This window comes from Equus przewalskii, chromosome X, assembly GCF_037783145.1.
Source record: "Equus przewalskii isolate Varuska chromosome X, EquPr2, whole genome shotgun sequence".
NCBI lineage: Eukaryota > Metazoa > Chordata > Mammalia > Perissodactyla > Equidae > Equus > Equus przewalskii.
Genome location: NC_091863.1, coordinates 7199285 through 7220854, shown reverse-complemented (window position 1 = coordinate 7220854; position 21570 = coordinate 7199285). Strand labels below are relative to the sequence as shown.

General features: G+C 38.9%; 1 protein-coding gene across 4 annotated transcripts in view; it reads left to right on the top strand.

Moving 5' to 3' along the window:
- MID1 (midline 1) overlaps window positions 1-21570 on the top strand; it is a 347027-nt gene that overhangs the window by 287133 nt on the left and 38324 nt on the right. For all 4 annotated transcript variants that reach the window (XM_070604434.1, XM_070604436.1, XM_070604433.1 and 1 more), the window contains exons 4-5: window positions 9544-9651; window positions 18599-18747. In XM_070604434.1, the coding sequence (XP_070460535.1) occupies window positions 9544-9651; window positions 18599-18747 (257 nt within the window). The remainder of the gene's footprint in view (window positions 1-9543; window positions 9652-18598; window positions 18748-21570) is intronic.

The following is a 21570-nucleotide window of genomic DNA, read 5'->3' as shown; positions in this document are numbered from 1 at the left end:
AAGTAACTCCAAATTTTCTGGAGTTAATGCTCAAGTTATAGCTTCCAAAGCCATCGTTTTGGTGAAAGATGTAGATGGATAAAAGTTTTGGTTCGTGGTAGAAAGTCCCCAGGCAATCAGTACAGGCTGACTAGTCCTAGACTTGTAGTCAGCATAGGCTGACTAGTCTCATATGGACATATCACGTAAACAGAGTTTATTGACAATACTGATAGTTAACATTTCTTGAGTAATTACCATGTGCCAAGCAGTTTTCAATGGCTTTTCATGTATTATTTCATTTAGTTCTCACCACAGTCTGCCCTAGGGTTTCTCACCTTAGCACTAGTGACAGTTGGGGCTAGATAATTCTCTGTTGTTGTGGAGGCTGTCCTGAGCATTGTTGGATGTTTAGTAGCGTCTCTGGCCTCTACCCGCTAGCTGACATTAGTGCATGCACGTGAACACACATGCACGCACTTGCTCCCAATTGTGACAACTGAAAATGTCTTCAGATGTTGCCAACGTCCCCTGGGGGAACACCTGGTCTACCAGGTAAGAGTTGGCATTTTCTTCATTATGCAAATAAGGAACTCGAGAAATGGATAATTTAAGCAAATTCCCAAGAACACGCAACTAGGATGGAAGGAAGCCCTGCCATTCACTCCCAGGAAGACTTCCTCAGGACCCTGAGTTCTGAACTACTGCCTCCTCTAGCCCTTGTTCAGTCTGAATTTTTTCTCCTTTGACAATTTTGCTTTACTGAGAAGGTAAACAACATCAACAACATCTTGGGTGGGAGTGTTGCGTACACTGCTCTTGGGAGAATAATTCCTTGTGTGAAGCTCCAGAGTTTTAGGCATTCGCAGTGGCGTCCTTCTGGACAGTTTTATTGTATTGTTACAGTTGTGTTTCACTTATAAGAAGACTTATTGCCCAGCTCCCCACGGTGTGTTGCCATTTTTAATGGCATCTCGCTTCCTTATCCAACATTCAAGCTTCATAATCTTAGAAACTTCAAGAAAAGAGGATTTATCATGAGGTTCCTGGGAGCTATTTTTTTATCTCATAGAAGAAATATAGCAAAATCCCACCTGGATATTTAATCAATATGTAGAATTGGTCTCCTCTGGGCCAAATCATTTTCCACTACGTCACTCTAGGATAAAGGTTGGATTACATGTAGCTTCTATCCACACCATCACTACTGTTACTCCTCATCAAAAGCACTTTATGAGGGAATTCCATTTTTTATTTTTCTGAAAAGCCTTTCTTGGGCTTTAAAAAGTTGTGGTCATAAATGTTCAATATTAAATTAACATATTAAATATTTAAAAATATTGTCCTGTACTCCAGGTTTTCCTCCAAAGAGAGGGGCGCTGGGAACTTGGCCATTCTCTTTCTCGTCTACTTGAGCTAGGTCCGCAGATATTTGACTTTGGTGTGAGAGAGTTTCAGGGTGAAGATTACATATAAACATGTTAGATGAATTACAGTAATGCAGTCTGCTCTTACTCAGTTCTCCTTGGCTCAGTTTTATATACAAGCTCGAGTATTGAGTCCCTTTCATTGTTCCTTCTGGCAGCTCTGTCTGCCTTCTGCCCCAGGGTCTGGAATGTTCATCACAGCTGCCTTTGGCAATAAAACCCAAAGCATCCTCACATCCTCATATTTCTCTTCGCACCTGGTCAGCAGTCCACGGCAGGGCGTAGAGCCCACTTGCGTTTCTCTATCCTCTCATCTTCCTGGCCAAATTATCAGCTTCTCTGCAGCCCAGTTGTGCTCCGGTTGCTCCAGTCCTGGGCAGACTGGAATTAAGTCCTCCAATGTTTTTCTTTTTGAGCGGGATAGATTTGTTATGGATGTTATAACATATAACAGTATGAAATGATAGTGTTATTAGAAACTAGTAACACTAACCTTCTTAAATTTGACTCAAAATTATATATTCTTAGTAGTAGAGAAAAGTGCTGTTGAGTTTAAACAATAACAACGACATCAACAAAGCATCCAATAAAAGAGACTTTCAACCTTTCTCAAGGTCACCTTAATTTAAAGCACAGTACGGCTTTGCTTTTGCCATGAGGACCAATTCTAGACAAATTTGTAAGTAGACTTTTGTTTTTTAAACCCCCAGTATAGCTAGTAATGATTTCAAGGATAACAAGATTTAGAGTCTTAAACCAAAGGGGCCCAATTTGATGGTACAATTTCAAGAGTGCACTAATGGTGGGCCAGTGTGATAGGGCACTCCTGGGCTGCCCAGATCAGGGGCACCATTCTCATGGAATTGAAAGTGAATTGTGGCCTCTGGAATTGTCCAACGCCAGCACCCCTCTTTCCTCCACACCCTGAAATAAAACGTCCTTTCTCCAACACATCAGGGTTCTCCTCTCCTAAGCTCTCTCCAGGGTTGGCCTCTGTGTATGAATAGGAAGTGATCTATCAAGTTCGCGTATCCTTTTCACAAGAGGAATTTGAAGGCTTTATTCTGCAAATCTAGAGATGGCTAACTCATTTCAACAAAGCACTACAAAAATCAGAAAGTGAGGATTCCTAAAAGCATGTTAGTCCGGTTTCACCTGTAAGAGGCCAGATATTTTTTCCCCATTGATGTTTCCTTCTCAGAGTTCCATAAAATATTTCTAAAGATGTTAAGGCCACACGTCTCTGAAATCTAATGATGTTTTTATACTCTGCAGTGAACATCTCAGTTTGCAGTTGAATACAAGTCAAATTAAAAGAGTACGTTTTTAGAAATGCTTAAAAACTGTTTACAGACTGCTAAAGAACATTTCACAGACATGTAGTCCAATTTTTAGTGTGTGTATAATTAAATCCCTTTAATGTTTATACATATATGACAAAAACAAAATAATGAATTGTTCACTTCACCCCACCTCTTCTGTGAAATCCTGTAACACTATTATACCATAAAACTTAGCAAGGGAACTTTTTACTAGGCATTGCTAACCAAGTGCCCTGGAGAAAATAGCCAACTCATTTATGTGATCATTCATTAATCTGGGGAATGAATACATGTAACTGCATTTCTAGAAAAGGCAAATAAACTGTGCACCCAGTGGCAGTTTACATGGGACTGCAACTGATTATTGGTATCTGATATGAGCGAGTGGCCCTCAGTGCTGAATTAGATTTCAGGGCAGGGAGGGCCAGACACGAGTGTTCGCTTTCTACACTCACTTCATTATTCGGCTTGCTAATTTCTCTTTCATTAGACTGTAAACAATCAGAAAGTCTGTCAAGGAGAAGCAGCAAAATTACCCTAGGAATAGCAGAGAGTGGGTTAGCACTCCCTACTAGCAAGACTGTCCTATGTCTTACTTATGTAATTTCCCTTCCTGACCTTGAAATACTCAGGACAATTATGGACACACTAGATAGTAGATAAATACAATCGATTCTCGTTGTTTGCAGTAGTTATGTTCTATAAAGTCACGAGGATCATGGAACTGGCTAATACTGAACCATTGCTCTTAGGGGACACACACACCCCCCCCTCACATAGATTATGGTCTTAAATCCTAAAAGCAAGTCATCCTGGTAGATTCTATTTTCTTTATTTTATAAAGGAAAAAAGAGGTTCTGAAGTGTTAAGTGACTTGCTTGAGACCGCCCTACTAACAGATGCCAGAGTTGGGACTCAAACCCCATCCAAGGGGCCCCAGGGCCCAAGCTTCTTGCACTGCACTGCACTTCCCCGTTGTCTCCATCCTCTGGTTATATGAGAGCTGAAACAAGAAGGCGGAGCGTGCCCTTGCTCAACCTCAGCTGGGTGCTGGTAGAGTGACTCAAGGTTTTCCTTGTTCTGAGTGTGTCTACACGTGGGTGTGAAAATGCCACAAGTATTGATTTGGGGGTTACAAATTAATTTTAGCAGGTAGGCAAATTTGAAAATGCACAATCTGTGAATAATGAAGCTCAACTGTATGATTAGGAGGTAGCCTGTTAAAAGCAGAGTCAGGAGTGCCTACAAACACCCTTTCCACATCTTTTGGCTGGTTCCTTTTCATTCCTCGAGAGACTTGTTAGAGAATTCTTGTCTGACCACCAATAAAATGAGCCCTACTCTCAGCCATGTTCAATCACATTACTCTCTTTAATTTCCTTTATGCACTTGTCACAATCTGAAATTTTTGTTTCTTGACTTGTGCAGCCTGTTCCCCTGTGCTTATCTGTAAACTCTGTGATAATGGGAACTTTGTCTCTCTTGGACCCCAGTGTGTGCTCAGTGCTTAGAATGCTGTCTGATACACTGTGGGAACCCAGTTGCTTTATTCAAATGAATAAATGAATGGATAGATGAATGAGTCGCTAGTCGTATGTAGCTCTTTCAGATAGAAGGCTGCTAGTGTTTTATAAGAGTAGTCATGACTTGAGCTTGCATGACATTGGCTGTGGCACTTGCAGCCCCTGATAGGCATTTGGGGCCTGAAAGAAGAAGTAAATTCTGAAAGAATTGAGATTGGATCTAACTTTAGAAGAATTAATTTAGAGTATTTTGCAAAGAGACAAAGTTAGTACTAAGGACTAGAAGACAACGATGGGGTAAAATGATGCATTTCAAGATGAGAAAGGAAGCTGTAACTCCAGATATAGAGAAGAAGCATGCTGAGGACATGAGTGAGGCCAAAACAGAGATGAGGTGAAAGTGACTAAGTTTCTCCTCATTTGGGGCTGATATGCTATGTACTCAGGAGTATAACTGAGATGAGGAGACAAAAGTAGCAGTGAGGAGCCTGGACGGGGAAGAGGGCCCAAGTTTAAGCTGTATTTTGTCCTGCAATGTCAAGGGTTCTGAAGGATAAGAGCCCCGTTTCCAGTGTGGTCCAGAGGTGGGATACAGTAGTCACTTACCACTGACCATCATTCCTAATTGTCTTCATCTCACTTTTGTCTTTAGGTTAGGGACCAAGAAGGAGACTTAAGACGCAAAGGTGGAAATGTAGATCTGTGAAATGTAGGGGTTGTTTCTTGCATCCTTAGATTGGCCCTACTCAAAGCACTTCCATCAGCCTTGGTGATTTCTGATTCAAAAAAACGGGAATCAGAAAGGAAAGCTAAAATCATAACCAGGAGCTACCAGCTTCCAAACCAAACCTGGGAACTAGAACACCTGAACACACTGCAAGTAACCAATAAAGCCTTACATATTTAAATTAATAGCCCATATAAGAAATGAAGTCCAATCAAATCATTAACTTTTTGTAAGTGACATATGAAGCAGCAAAACTGTGGAAAATTTCTTTGTAGTGGAAGAATTCTAGAAATATAGGATAGCGCTCAACTTATTTTATTGTACCTTTTGGAATATAAGAATACTAGAGTTACAAAAATTTGGAAGCTTCATAAAAGTAGACAAAGAGATTCAACTTTCCTGGTTTCAAGAGAAAGTCAACTCTGTATTCTTTGAAAGATCTAAGGAAAATACTTGGCCTAAAATTAACAGATCATGTTCCCAAATTTCTGGGAATTTATATTTTCAGGCCATGATGGTTTTGGTATCAGTTTCTCAAAACATATTTGGCTCAACAAAGTAGATTTCAGTCCACTTTTTTTGGTAAGAAAAAAAACCTATCCATCGTAAATATTAAATAGTCAGAATTTGGATTAAATTGAGCCCCATGTTAGAATGGCAACTGGGACACTTTTCCTACTATAGAGTAACCCAAATCCCAATAATTTTGAGAGTGAAATGGATCCCAAACTAAATCATATTCTGTTAACAAAGCCACTTCTCAATGCAGACAATATTACCTCAAATTTGTCTGTGGCTTCGTAATGTTAGTTATTTCCTCATGTATTATTTCATGTGTTTACCACAATAATCCCACATGTCTGAGAAAGCAGATATTATTCACCTCATTTTACAAACTAGGAAAGCTTAGAAATGGAGGTATTCCTTGACTTTCCCAATATCATCATGTTAGTAGAGCTGGTACTCCATACCCCATTTCACAGCACCTACTCTAGAATTACTGGTGGAGACTCATTAGGTTTAGTCAAAACCGGAATATCTTTCAGCACAGAATATGTTAGCAAGAACATCAAAACCTGAGGACCTTACGATACGGTCAGTTGACTTTTGACGAAAGTGCTAAGGCACCTCAGTGGAGGGAAGAATAGTCTTCTCAGTAAGTGGTGCTTAGACAGCTGGATATCCACAAGCAAAAGAAGGAAGTTGGATTCCTACTTCGCACCATACACAAAACTTAACTCAAAATGGCTCATAGACCTAAGCGTAAGAGAGAAAACTTCTAGAGGAAAACAGAGACGTAAATCTTTATGACTTTGGACTGAGTTTCTTACCTACAAAACCAAAAGACCAAGTCACAATAGAAAAATAGATAAATTGGACTTCATAAAATTAAAAACTTTTTGTGCTTCGAAGAGCACCATCAAGAAAATGAAAAGAGAGCCCACAAAATGGGAAAAAAATACTTGCAAATCACATATTTGATAAGAGACTTGTATTCAGAATATATAAAGAAATCATACAATTTAATAATTAGAAGATAAATGACCCAATTACAAAATGAGCAAAGGATCTGAATGTTCATATCTCTAAATTAGATACACAAATGGCCCATAAGCACATGAAAAGATGCTCAACATCATTAGCTATCAAAGAAATGCAAATCAAAACCACAATGAGATACCACTCCATACTTATTAGGATGACTAAAACAAAAAAGATAGACAATATCAAGTGTTGACAAGGGTGTGAAGAAATTGGAAGCCTCATATGCCTCTCATTGGCATATAAAATGATGCAGCCGGGAGCCAGCCCTGTCTCCAAGTGGTTAAGTTCTCGCTCCGCTTCAGTGGCCCGGGTTTCGCTGATTCGGATCCTAGGCACAGACTTACACACTGTTCATCAAGCCATGGTGTGGTGGCGTGCCACATAGAGGAACTAGAATGACCTACAACTAGGATATGCAACTAGGTACTCGGGCTTTGGGGAGAAAAAAAAAATGGTGCAGCCACTTTGGAAAACAGTTTGGCAGTTCCTCAAAAAGTTAAACATAGAGTTGACATATGACCCGCCAGTTCCACTTCTGTTCTCAAGAAGAATGACTACATATGTGTACACAAAAATTTATGCATAAATGTTTACAGCAATATTATTTATAGTAACCAAAAAATAGAAGCACCCCAAATGTCGATCTACTAAAGAATGGATAAACAAAATGTGGTACATCCCTAAAATGGAATATTATTTGGCATAAAAAGGAATGAAGTACTGACACGTGCTCTGACATGGAGGAGTGTTAACAACATTATGCTAAGTGAAATAAACCAGACAAAAAGGATCGCATATTGTTTCATTCTGCTTATATGAAATTCCAGAACAGGCAAATCTGTGAAGAGACAGAACGTAGATTAGTGGTTCCCTAAGCCCGAAAGGAGGTAGATAGTAAGAATGTGGAGTTACTGCAAATGGGTATAGGATTTTGAGGGGGGATGCTGAAAATGTTCTAAAATTAGATTGTGATGATGATTGTGCAACTCTGAATACAGTAAAAAGCGCAAAACTGGGTACTTTAATGGGCGAATTTTATGATATGTGAAATATATTTCAATAAAGTTGGAAAAATAAATCAATTCCCTCCCCCACTAAGAATAATCCTTGGGACATAATTTTATGTCTACACAGTCCTAGAAAACCAATAAATCCAATACATGCATATTGAGTGCTTGCAGTATATCATGATGGCTACTTGCTTCATTATACTTTACTTTGTCTCTTCTTGGAAGGTCATTTTCACTGTTCTATGCCGGATATGGCACCAGGCGCTTGGGATAGATGCCTCATAACACAACAGCCAAAGATCCCTCCCCTTATGGAGCTTGCATCCTATTGGATTTATGTTGATTGTATGCTCAAGTACAACTTGTCTCCTAGGGCTCATTCTAGGAGATACTTTTCAAGCGTAGGATGCTACTTTCTAGAAATTTCACTTTCTCCATCATGATGTGCCCGTGGTTTCAATATGATCTCATTCTTTTCACAGCTCAGTTGTAGTAAGTTATTAAATTCAGTTTGAGGTGAAAAGGAAAGACAAGAAATTTCTTGAGAGTAGTAGAGTTTCAGGTAAATATTTCCGTAGATGTTAAATTTATTTAGGAAGCCTCAGAGGCAACTACAAATGACGACATAAGTAATGGTAAGAGAAATTGAGCCCAGTGATTAGCTTGCTTGAAATATTAGCCTGCGTTCCACATTCTGTACTTGTCCATCAGTGTATTTTTAATTTTTTTTGTTCATTAAACATTTAGCAAATATGTCTGTGTGCTAATCTGACATAGGACGTGATCTCATGGTTTGGTGCAAATGGCCAGTGACCATGGTCTTCTCAATAAGACTTCTTGAGTAGTCTCTCTACTGTGTCTTATAGTGATCAAGAAAATAACTCAAGGAATCCTGGCCTCTGGAAACAGGACATGTTTTCTCTGAACAGCCATCAATGGATTTTTATCCTGAGCTCCTGACCCTACTTCCAGTTTATTTCATTCATAGAGAATGAAATTACTACAGTTAAATAAAGTATCCCAAATCAAAAGGGCTTAATGACTGGGCCGTGTCTCCTCCCTGAGATGTGCTAGAGTAATCATTGCTATTGTCACTCTTTATAACACTGCAGCTTCTTGTGCGCTGCATTAAAATCATAAACCCCATGCACACGATGTTCATTTCCCACAGCTGTGATTTCTGGGTCTCTGTTTGTGAATAAGCATTTCAGAATTGTCATGAGGTGGAGGAAATAGCTTGTGCAGAGTATTTCCCAAGCCCACTTGCCAAGAATGAGCTAATTGTAACCCTCCCTTGCATACAATGAGTCTTAAAAACTTCAAATACAAACCATTCTATAATGATCTACCCTTCCAGGAGAATGACATGCTATCATTGTAGAATCTTGGTCTTTCAGAAGTATACCAGAAGTAAAGTTTTAAATTATGTCATAAGATTAGTAGAACATTTAACCATCCTTTTTCTTTGTTGATGTTTTTATAGTGATGAAATGCAAAATTGAATGTCTGTATTTAAAAGAAAAGTCCAATAAATGTGATGTAACCTTGCTACCTAGGTTTTGGAAAATTTGTGCAGAAGGTATTGATAGTAATACATCCTCCATAAAAGAATAATATTAGTTTTTTTTAACTTACTTTTTACATTTAACAGGCCAAAATTGCGCTTTCTTTCGAAATATAAAAGCAGAAATTGCAAATATATTTCAAGTGTCAATTTCAAACTATGTAACTTGTAATAGCTATGTGCATGATCTGTTAAGGAAGATTCTGAGGCTGAGTCTGGCTTAGCAGTAAAGACTGCTATCATTGGATAATAATGTTTTCCAGGGTTGCAAAATAAGGAGTAGACGTGTAAGTCCTATATTTGCCATCCCTGCATAATTTGAAGAAGAGTTAACTTTACTATATCTTTTCAGAAATTACCAGAAATATACTAGTCTACATTAAAAAGAGCTGAAAGAACTGAAAACAAAGGCCAAATTAATGTTTACTCTTCTGTCTATCTTGTAGGTCAATGCATCGCGTCAAGAAGCCAAATTGATGGAGGAGTGTGATCTTCTCATTGAGATCATTCAGCAAAGACGACAAATTATTGGAACCAAGATCAAAGAAGGGAAGGTAAGATTTCTAAGGCGGAAGATTTCATATTCTTTACCTGGAGAAAATATCATACTCCCAGGCACTTCAATAGTTTAAGAAATATTAAATACCCCCTTTTTCTGTATTTTCTATCATCTCCTCTTAAGTCTTTAAGATGTAGTTCAGGGGACCAGCCTGGTGGCGCAGCAGTGGCCCGGGGTTCGCCGGTTCGGATCCCAGGTGCAGACATGGCACCACTTGGCACGCCATGCTGTGGTAGGCATCCCACATATAAAGTAGAGGAAGATGGGCACAGATGTTAGCTCAGGGCCAGGCTTCCTCAGCAAAAAGAGGAGGACTGGCAGTAGTTAGCTCAGGACTAATCTTCCTCAAAAAAAAAAAAAAAGATGTAGTTCAAAGCCCCTTGGTTGGCCATTTTTTTCTCCACCCCTCGCTTTGTATTATGGTCTCCTATGCATACCTGTAATACAAGGGCTGCTCCATTACCCAACTCCAGGGGGCAGCGTGGAGCTCTATAATTAGCCATTGTTTTCCACCTCTCTTCTCTGTGAGAAGATGGGTTCCACAGAGGAAGAGTTCATTTCACATTTATTGCTATATGCTAGCAATTAACACAGTATTAAATATAGGTTTAAATGAGTCACACTTTATATATTGAAATTGTGATGTGGTTTCCCCTGTCCTTGAGTGAATTTAGACAGGTATCAGTTCATGGTGGCAAAATTCCTATAGTGTCACTATATCATATACCCCTTTGTGGATATATTAATAGTACTTCTTTTCTAATGTTTGTATGTTTAAAATTCCTGTGGTTTCATAGTAAACTATATTTAAAAATCAATTCACAAATTTATATTATACTCTTTATGGCCACTCTCCTATTTGTTCAAAATTCATTCAGAAACCGTTGGTAATTTTAGAATTCATCACTTTATTCTATTTTTAAATGTCATATTTTTATTGAAATACTCATGATACATTTTGTTTTACCCATTTCTGTGCCACCCTCAAAAGATAATTTTATAAATATTTAAAAAAGAGAAACATTTGACATCCAATGAATTCATGAATTTCTGTTATTAATGCTCATAACTATATTTTAATGAACTATGTATAACTAAATCAAATTAGCAAGTATTAAGCAGTGTACAGAGATTACAATAACTAAGATATGTGCTCTTCTCTTTTCTACAAAATTTAAAAGGTACTTCTAATATTGTATAATGTTTTAGATTAGTTTGTCTATATAGATTGAAAAATATTTATATATGTAGATTGTGGTGGTGATCAGAAGAGTTGAAGTCAAATCAAATCAAATTGTTCTTAAAGCTATTACAGTGAATTAATAAATTAATATGACATTATTTCCTGGCCAAGGCCTGACTCAGATGTGTCTTCTAAGTCATACAGACTGTACGACTTGGAGGAGCACTTTGCATCAGCCTGGAGTCCTTACAGCATGTATTTCCTCTTCCATCATCAGGCCGCATATGTACATCTCTTAATACCTTACATCTTCCAGGTTCTCAGACACATGATTGCCTGAAATACAGCTGCAGTTAATTATTAGTATGCAATGGAAAGTAATTTGTTGCCTTTATATGGTCATGTGCAGGGATCAGCTCTCAACACTCATATTAGTTTCTTATTGTTGCTGTACCCAATTACTACACACTTGGTGGCTTAAAAGGACACAGATCTAGTATCTGATCTTCTGAACGTGAGAAGTCCAAAGTCAGTCTCACTGGACTAAAGTCAAGGTTTCGGCAGTGCTGTTTCTTTCTTGAAGCTCTAGGGCAGAATCCATTTCTTGCCTGTTTTGGCTTTTATAGGCCACCCACATTCCTTGGCTCATGGTTTCTTCATCACATCACTCTGACCTTTGCTTCCATCCTCAAATCTCTTTCTCTGACAGACTCTCCTGGTTTTCTCTAATAAGGACCCTTATAATTACATTGGGATCACCCAGATAAAGCAGCATAATATCCCCCATCTCAAGATCCTTAATTTAATCACATCTGCAGAGACTCTTTTCTCATGTAAGTTAACACATTAAAAAAAAAACTCCTGGGACTGAGATATGGGCATCTTTGGGGGCCCTTATTCAGCCTGCAATGACACTCCACCACAACTTCCTGGCCAGCATGCCTCGTTTCCCTCACTTAACTCCCCAGCATGAGGGTGTCTCTCATGAGCTAGATCAAAGTAGTGAGGGGGTATCCCCAGTTCTGGCCATAGTAATGTATGAGGTTCATGCTTTGGTGCACCCACTCCACCCTGAACACATATCAATGATAGAGAACATAGGAAAATAGACCGGCAAAGAGACATAACTGGACCCAAAACAAGATGATAAATATCTTTATGGGCCAGATATACGACGACACTGCAAAAGCTTTGACTGTGGCTAAGACACAGGCTACTGGGACTTGGTCTGGAAGAGACCAAATCTGCTACACCTTCAACTCCAGTGGGTAAATAGTTCTTGAAGCGTTGGGGTAAAGGGGCTAGAAGTGCTCCAGATGGCATGGGGGGCTGAAATCAGGCTCATTGGTTAATCCCACGGACTGCACAAGGTTTCTCAGTTCATTAAAAGGGACGAAAAAGATTATTGCCAACCATAGCTTTGAGCAATCTTCAGGCCTGGGAGTCTGCAGCAAGTCACTTGTGTTGGAGCCTGGCTCTGCACTATTTCTAATACCTGCACAAAATAGGAGCCTCAGAAATGCAGAGATAACATAGGATTCCTGAATGAGGACCCCCAAGGGCGAAGTGAAGGTGACTGTAAAACCATTAGGGTAGACTAAGCAAGGAGAGTGAGGGAGAAAAACTATGAATGACTTCTTCCCTTTCAAACTGAAATTCAAACCACAATTCCAAAGCATGTAAAGAAATCGTGAATGTCTAAAACTACAACCAACAAAATCAGCAAAGACAGTATCTCACCCCAGATGAAATTAATTTTATGAGAAAATATAAAAAAGATGTTCAGAGAGATAAATGAAGGAATAACTTCTACATTAAAAGAACAAAAAATTGTGAAACCACAAAGGAAGGATATGAAATAAGAAAAAATAAATATGAAAATAACAAATTAGCAGTTTTGGAGGTAAAAATGGAGAGACTGAAATTACAAAGAAAACTCAAGCTGCAAGGGAAATTTGGAGACTGAGTTTTAGCCTCCACATAGGGGAGGCTATCTTCATGTAAGAATATGAAATTTGATCCATACTTCATACCAGATACAAAAATTAAATCAAAATGAATCATATACCTAAATGTAAAAGGTAAAAACTATAAAACTTCTAGAAGAAAACATAGGAGGAAATCTTGCTGACGTTGGGTTGGACAAATGATTATTTGTATACAATGACAAAAGCATAAAAGAAATATTTACAGATTACATAGATAATTATGAATTGTATTTCATCAAAAGTAAAATCTTGTCTTCAAAAGCCACTATTGAGAGAATGTAAAGATAAGCCACAAATTGGGAGAAAATATTTATAAATTATTTACCTAATAAAGTACTTGTATCTAGAATATATAGCAAATTCTCAAAACACATTAATAAAGAAACAGACAACCCCTTCACCAAATGGATAAAAGATTCGAATAGATACTTTACCAAAGAAGATATATGGATGGCAAATAAGCACATAAAAAGATGTTCAAAATCATTGGTCATTAAGGAAATGCAAACCTCAATGAGATACCATTACTTACCTACTAGAAGGGTCAAAATTAAAAAGATGGACAGTACCAAGTATTAGTGAGAATGTAGAGGAACTGGAACTCTCATGCACTATTTGTAAGAATGAAAACAATGCATTTTGGAAAACTCTTTGGCAGTTTCTTAAATAGTTAAATATACACTTATCATATGATCCAACCTTTCCAGGTGTTTACCAAGAGAAATGAAAGGATATGTCCATATAAGACTTGTACATGAATTTTGGGTAACAGCCCCAAACTGGAGATGACCCAAATATCCATCAAGAGATGAATGGATAAACAATTTGTGGTGTAACCATACAATGGAATAGGATTCAGCAATAAAAAGGAATGAACTATTAAAACATGCAACAACATGGATGAATCTCAACATAATTATGGCTAGTGAAAGCCAGACAGAAATTAGTATACACTGCATGAGTATATTCATATGGAATTGTAGAAATGACACTTTCTAATAATCTATAGTGACAGAAAACAATCAGTAGTTGCTTAGGAATGAGTGACAGGGAGGAGTGGACAGGATGAATTACAAAGGGTCAGGAGGAAAAGTGGGAGCATGATATATATGTTCATTATCTTGAATATAGTGACTGTTTTATGGGTTTACACATATTTGAAAACTTGTCAAATTTGTACTTTAAATATGTGCAGTTTGTTGTATGTTAGTTATATCTCAATAAAGCTGTTTGTAAGACAAGTAAATTGTATATTTATATAATGGAACAGTCTTCAGAAATTAAAATTAATGAACTAGGGTGATATGTATTCATATGGGCAAATCACAAAAATATAAAGTTTTATAATGATTTGTATAGAATGAGAAGTGTTATATAAAATTTGATAAACTACAAAAAAACCCATACAATGTTTAGGCATGTATACATAAACATGCTTGGGAGTGACAACCCTGAATTCAAGAGGGGGTTTTCCTCTGGAGAGGGACATGAATGAAATCAGAGAGGGATACTCAGGGTTTCTATTCTATCAGTAATATTTTACTTCCTTTTGAAAAACCTGCCACTAATATGGTGAAAATATTGAGATTTGGTAAAGCTGATACTGTGTACAGGAAAGTTGATTATATTACTTTAAAAATAGCCTGTATGTTTGAAATTAGTCAATTTTTTAAAAATGCACATTTGCTCAGGGACTTTATCTCAGAAGGCAACATTAGAAAGCAAACGCTACTTGGGAAAGATGAGGGCCCAGTTCAGCTTTCTCTTGAGTTACTACTTTGGCACATGATCAAAGGTAGTTGATCCCAAACCCCAAAATTCACAGTGACTGAGTCCCTGGCCAGGGCACGTGGTGTCAGAGATATGTTTTGAAGAATGGAAGAGCGTGAGTGCCAACACCCTGGAAATCTGAGGTGCTGGGCAAGGAGGGCAAGTGTGGACTCGGTGCCCAGTGCAGGTGCCCAGGGTGCTGGCTGGGCAGTCTGAGGACACTGAATCCAGAGAAGGGACACTGGAGCCCTCTGGCCAGCACTTGGAAGTAGGGAGCTGGAGGAAGAACCAGCAGAATTGTGGAGACCACAAAGGTGGATTTCATCCGCCTTGTGACTTTGCCTCTGTCTGTCTCTGGTGCCAATCACAAGGCCGCTAGACCTGGTGGAAACAAACTTACTGCAAATCCTCCAACTAGGGAGGTTGCCAAGCAGGCGGTATTGTTACACATCAGTACATACTGGCAATTCCTGCTCTCAGACCATTGTGCATTCTTTGAAATAAATAGCTCGACAGCCTTTATACTTGGACAGACTGAAGAGTCTCAAGCCATGAGACTCCCCGGGAAAGAATTGTCTTGTTTCTTCAATAGCAGGGGATAAATTTCATGTCAACACACGAAAAGCTGATGTCAAACTCCAAGTTAAGCAAATTATGCATTTTACGTTCAGACACAGATCTACGATAGGAGGCCATAGCTGAAGAGAAAAAGGGTCCTTTCTCTTCACTGCTTTTATGTACTCTAAATCTCCAAAGTTTAAGATAATTAACTCGGAGTAAATGTTCAGGCTTTTCCATAGCCTTATAGAAACGCTGAGTACAGGCCTCACTGTCAGTTCAGATACTTGTGTCAGCTGAGGATCAGTTGTTTGGACATAACAATTATGGGATGGAAATCGTACATATATATAAAAGCAAGTATATAAAAGCATTTAAAATGCAAGTAAAGAAAAATAAAGGGCTGCTTTTAAAAGCATGTGTAAGGTGTAGTAAACAGCAAATAAATTGATATAAATAGGCCTATGTCCCCACTAAAAGGAGATTCCAACAGACAGAATATTTCCATGATGAGCATGGAGTGAATTCCGGAAATTACAATGTGCAGTCACACTTCCCAAAGCGAAAAAGAACAGTGCCAACTCGGGAAAATTTCCCCAGCAGCAGTAACACATACCTATATAGAATCTTCTTATGGGTCAGTATCTAGTATTTCTTTTAAAAAAATCACACTTTATTCATCTTGTCAGATTTTTAAAATAATATATAAGAAAAACCGTTTTCTAAGGAAGAAACGAGTATTTGGCTTACTGCTCATTGTCTGATTCTGAAGTGCTGTACCCTGTAAGATAGCATTTCACAGGGTGTGGTTCAGATCAGGGCCCTGTGATCGGAATCATTTAAGTCGGCAAACTTTTTCTGTGGAGGGCCAGATAATAAGTATTTTAGGCTTTGCCATACGGTCTCTGTTGCAATAGCTCACCTCTGCCCAGTGTTGTAGTGTGAAAGCAGCCATAGATGATTCATAAACGAATGAATGTGGCAGTATGCCAAGAAAGTTTGTTTACACAAACTGGTTGTGTGCTGGATATCATAGTTTGGGAGCACCCAACTTAGAGCAGTGTTTTTCTTTTTTTTTTTTTTTTACTAAAAACCACCGTAAGAAATACACATGACATCAACTGCAGCACAGACACACACACACACACACACACACACACACACAAAGTTTTACAAAACCTAACTTGCCCTTTCTACCAGGAATCCACTCTGCTACTTTCTTTGCTCCTCTCCTCTTCTCTTCTATTTGGTTTTTAAATGCTAGTCCTGACCATACTAATGATTCATCACCTACAGATCAAAAAACGTTGCTTGTTAAATGCAGATTCCTCCTGCTCTGTCAATTACAACTCCTTACCAAGGATATTGGAGAGTCAGCCCAAACATCTACAGTTTTCCTTTAAAAAAGATCCCAGCTGATTCTTGTGCAATCACGTTTGAAAAGCTCCGGTCTGGTGTATCAGATGGAACTGTACACTGAACTAAAGTGAAAATTATACCAAAAATTGTTTTCTGTAAAACATTTCTATATTTTCAAAGGAAGTTCTCATTTTGACTTGCTTTAATTTACACGTGATTTAGGGCCAGTTTTTCTTCTTTTCCTCTTATGTCACTTTTAATTTCCAGTATCTTGATAGAAGCAAAGAAAGTAGAAAATGGAATTCAAGCATTGTTACATCTGTAACTGTGCAGTCACTAACAGGCCTACCAAAAGGATAGGTTATTGACATGAAGTTATTCTAAAGGAGCATTTTGACCTCATTTTTCTTTTGTTAGAATTGTATTAAACATCTTCGATTCTGCCATGTAATTTACGGCATTCTTTGTGTCGTGTGATTAAATGTTCCATTCACTTGCTTTCTTCTAGGGACCCTCAGTTATTTTTTCTTCTTCTGACAATTTCTTATGGATTCATTCTAATATCTTGAAGTGGACTCTGCCTTTCTTAGCTTTATCTCCAGATATAATGATGCTAGAAGCTAAATTCTATTTGGTGTAAAATGAGTGTTATTTTATTCAACTAATGAACACAGTGAATCTGCCGTGGATGGTCACTATAATTATAATGAGTTAAGTCTTTTACCAGGCTTAAGATCACTACTGTTTGCCCCCAAGTTTTGACACTTCTTTCTCTAACTCTTTACTTCCTGGAATTTTTTTTCACTCTTGCCTGAAATCTTATGGCTGTTGCTTCTCAATTCAGCATTAATTTCCTTTGTTTGCTGTAGTATGATGTAGCTGGAATTGGACGTTCCTCAGAGGCCTCAAGTTCTGACATCTCCTTCCTTCCTTTTCTTCGATTAGAGTTGCATGGGGATGATAATGATGACTTGGAGAAAGAAGGAATTTCTTGGAGTTAGGAATTCTGGAGGGAGCCTGAGCCAGCCTTGTCTGTAAGACAGATTAACTGGCCACCTCCCTACACTTTCACCCAGGGCTGTTTTCCATTCCGGAACCATCATAAAGCTGGCTAAGACCTGTCCCAGGCTGTGTGGATGGGGGCACTAGGCGTACAGCAATTCCAATTAGCAGTCTAATTTTAACTTGGCTTCTGGCCAGAGGCCTTCATCTCACAGCACATTTCCAACACCAGAGCAAACGGTCAGGTGGGTTACCGTGGACTTATCTTGGCCTGCCCCAGAGGTTATGGTCAATTACATTTGAGGGTCGTTTTCAAGCAAGGCAGAATCAGGAATTAGAATGGAGGTTGGAACCAAACATGCGTTTTTATCCCGACTGGGAAATGCTTATCAAAATAGTTCTTAGTTATCAAGTAAGCACAAAGTGCCTGGAAATGACGTTCCCAGTGAGGGGAAATGGCCCAGCTGTGCTTTTTTTGGCTTTCTCTCATCTGTTCAACAGGAAAAATATTAATCAATGGAAAAAATGCTCCCTTTCTGTTAATTTAACACATGAGTTTTAGATAGTGTGGGAAATAGTAATACTTAATGTTTTTACATCACAATTTTATTACATGGATTGCAAAGAACTTTTTAGAAAATGGGTTTTACTTAAGCCACACATTTACACCTATAGAGATGTTTTATTTTCTTGATGATCCAGCTGAAAAACTGAGCTAGAGAAAGCTCCAGGGTTCCCTACAATCTTACAATAATTGTGTGGAATAGTTGAGAGAAGAGGTCTGGTGACCCTCTGTAACTTGCCACTGGGCAATACCTTTTTTCCCCATCAACAGGGAAGCAATTCGCAATTCAGTGTTTCCTCATAAAACAAATTAGCAACACTTCTCCAAGGAGATAAAGAATATCTAAGAGGAGAGTCCTATCACTGGGATTTCCATATTTCTATGCCTACATTTTGAACTTTTATCGAAGGATGACTTACATACAACAAAATGCACACACATCAGAAGGGTCTGGCCCGAAGCGTTTTCGTGAAGTGAGCCCACCCATATAACCATTTCCATGCCTCTTTTGTTCAAGGTGATGAGGCTTCGCAAACTGGCTCAGCAGATTGCAAACTGCAAACAGTGCATTGAGCGGTCGGCATCACTCATCTCCCAAGCGGAACACTCTCTGAAGGAGAATGATCATGCGCGTTTCCTACAGACCGCTAAGAATATCACTGAGAGGTGAGTGCAGGGGCTGCTGGGAAGTTCTCAGCGGCGGGGCTCCTGTGTCTGGGGTGTGATTGGTTGGCCTTGCCCTGTCTTCCTTTTGTTTTCATTTTCAAGGCTGAGTACCAGAGAGAATAGAGGCTTTGAGTTGCTTTGTTCCAGCTAAAGATGCTTCCCTTTGACATGTCAATGCCTTTTCAGTAGCAGCCTGGAGTTCAAGGCCTTTGAAACAAGAGTCTGTCAGCCAGTTAGAAAGAATAAAATCAGCCTGCTTTTTTTTTTGGGGGGGGGGGGGCGGGAGGCTTATGATAGCACAAAAACAGCATTTATTGTGACTCTTAGACCTGATCTTATTGTACACTTGATAACAAAGAATGAAAATGAAGGCAAAAACATGAAAGGGAATCCTCTCTTCCATCTCAGGGCCCATCTATTTAAAAAAAATCACCCAGGTGTTGTTCTCTGTTAGGCCTGTTTTTATTTGGTTGAGGAGCTTTGCCTCTCCTGAAAGGTCAAGGCCGACTCATGTGGGAGAGATAGGACCAAAGAGTCAACCTCATACCTCCTCCTTGTAAAATATCCCTTATTCCAGGGTAGGGAACATAAAAATGACATTATTTGAATAGTCAGGTCAGCAGTAAAACTGACGGTGGTCGGTGCTCCTTCAGTACACATACTTGATTGGTATAAAATTTTTTGCCTTCACTGATGCAGACCCATATAGCAGTTTTAGTGGAGCCAAAGAAAGGCATCTAATGCCACTTAAATGACATCTTCAACCAATGCCAATGGCCTTGACTTTTCATTCATTCTAATTTTCAGAGTCGACTGCCCCTTATCCAAAGCACTAATCGCATCTTATCACTACACGTCCCCAAACAGCTCATTCGTGCTGGTCTCTATCCTAGAGCAGGAGTTTGCAAACTTTTCCTATAAAGGACCAGAGAGCAAATATTTTCAGCTTTGCAGGTTATAAAGTCTCCATCACAACTACTCAACTGTGCCATGACAGCGCTACAGCAGCCTGTCATAGATTGTACGGAAACGAATGGCTGTGGCTGTGTTCCCATAAAACTATTTACGAAAACAGGTAGCAGGCCACATTTGGCCCTCGGGCTGTACTTTGCTAAGCCCTGGCCTAGGAAAAAAAATATTCACCATCTTATGACTTGAATTTCTTCAAGGAAGGAGAAAGAAAACTAACATTTGTTGAGTGCTTGCTTATGTTGGACACGGTGCTAATTCTCAAACTATCACATAGAAGTAGGCATTGATATTTCTGTGTTCACTGTTCTTTCAATGAAGGTAGTGTGCAGTGTTTTTACAACTCTGGTCTAGTGTCTAACCAGCTTCATTGTGTTATTTCTTATATTTGAGAAAATTTCCTTCTGCAACTGATTAGATACTTAATCTCTTCCAAAGCACGTGGATAAACAGCTGGTTATCATCCCTTTTATATCCTTAGAATGATCTCCTCCCTACTCTAAGAGAAGCCAATTTCTTTCCACATGACTCCTAGGTTCCAAGTGTTAAATTGTCTTTGCTGCTCTGATCTGGACTGTATCCAATTGCCTTATATTCATCCTAAAGTTAAAAACTGCAAACGGCACTAATAGTCCAGTGTACCCAGGACATTCTACTCGACAACATTTACACTTATGTCGTGGTTTCCAACTGGGATCCAAGAGTACTTTTCTCCAGCTATAAATCATGAGATGTCCAGATGAAATGGCTACTATGAGCTGTGTTTCTCAGCAATCCCTAAAAATTCAATCAAGTATAACATGAGTGAATTCTCACCTAGCGAGGGGAGAGAATGTGGCAGTTAAGATAGAACATTCTGAAAGAAGACCTGCAGTCGAAGTGTAACACAAGGGCGTAAAACGCAAGCACAGAAATGCCCATATATGTGATCTCCCTCAGATCCAGCAGGCCATATCTGGTCCCATTCAGCTCTACCTGTAACAAGCCCATCTCATCAAGAACGGAAACATGACCTTGATTTCTCTTTCTGCAAGTGCGTTGTACAATACACTATATTCTCAAGCCTCACTAGTATATAGTTCTTGGTGCAATTGTATGTGTCCTCTTATAAAATTCTACTAAATAAGTAAAACTCTTCACTAAATCTGGCATAAGAAAGTTGGCCTACTGCTTCTGAGAAAACTAAAGTTCCATCAAGGTTGAATACATAGTCCCTGTACAGATTTGCTGGGAGCCTTTGTTCCTCTGTTTCTGCTTCCCCTCTCTTTCTGTCTCTCCTTGTCAATCCTCTTCATTGATCCCAGAGCCCTTCTCTCTTTCCAGCAACTGGAACGTAGCAAAAGGGCACTGGGCTTGGACTAGGAATTGGGAACAACCTGGTTGCAAATCCCAGCACTGCCGCTTGTTAACTGATTCTTTGGGTTTATCCATGAGCTATTTTCTACTTAGAAAATTGGGCTCATAATAGCTACCTCTATCTGTAGTTGTGATAACATTGCTGATGACTCCTAAGAACAGGCCTTAAGCATCATAGATACTCCATAATGTTTGTTGGATTTATGTTTTCGTAGTTTAGAATATCAGTATGACCCCCTCCTTGTATGTCTTTATTCCAGTGCTGGTCTCTGTCTACTTGTTTCTATTCTTCAACCCTTTACTTAACATTCTTCTCTAGGATGTAACTTGATAGTTCTCTGCCTCCTATTGTGTTTGCCTTGTGCTTTGGCATATACTTCTAAACCATCTTTATTCTGCTATGCAAGGGTGGAAAGCCCAGAGCAAACTTGATCCTCAGGCCTTCCTAAAGTGAGACTTGGATGTGATTTTTCTGCATCGTTAAATCACTTAAAATGG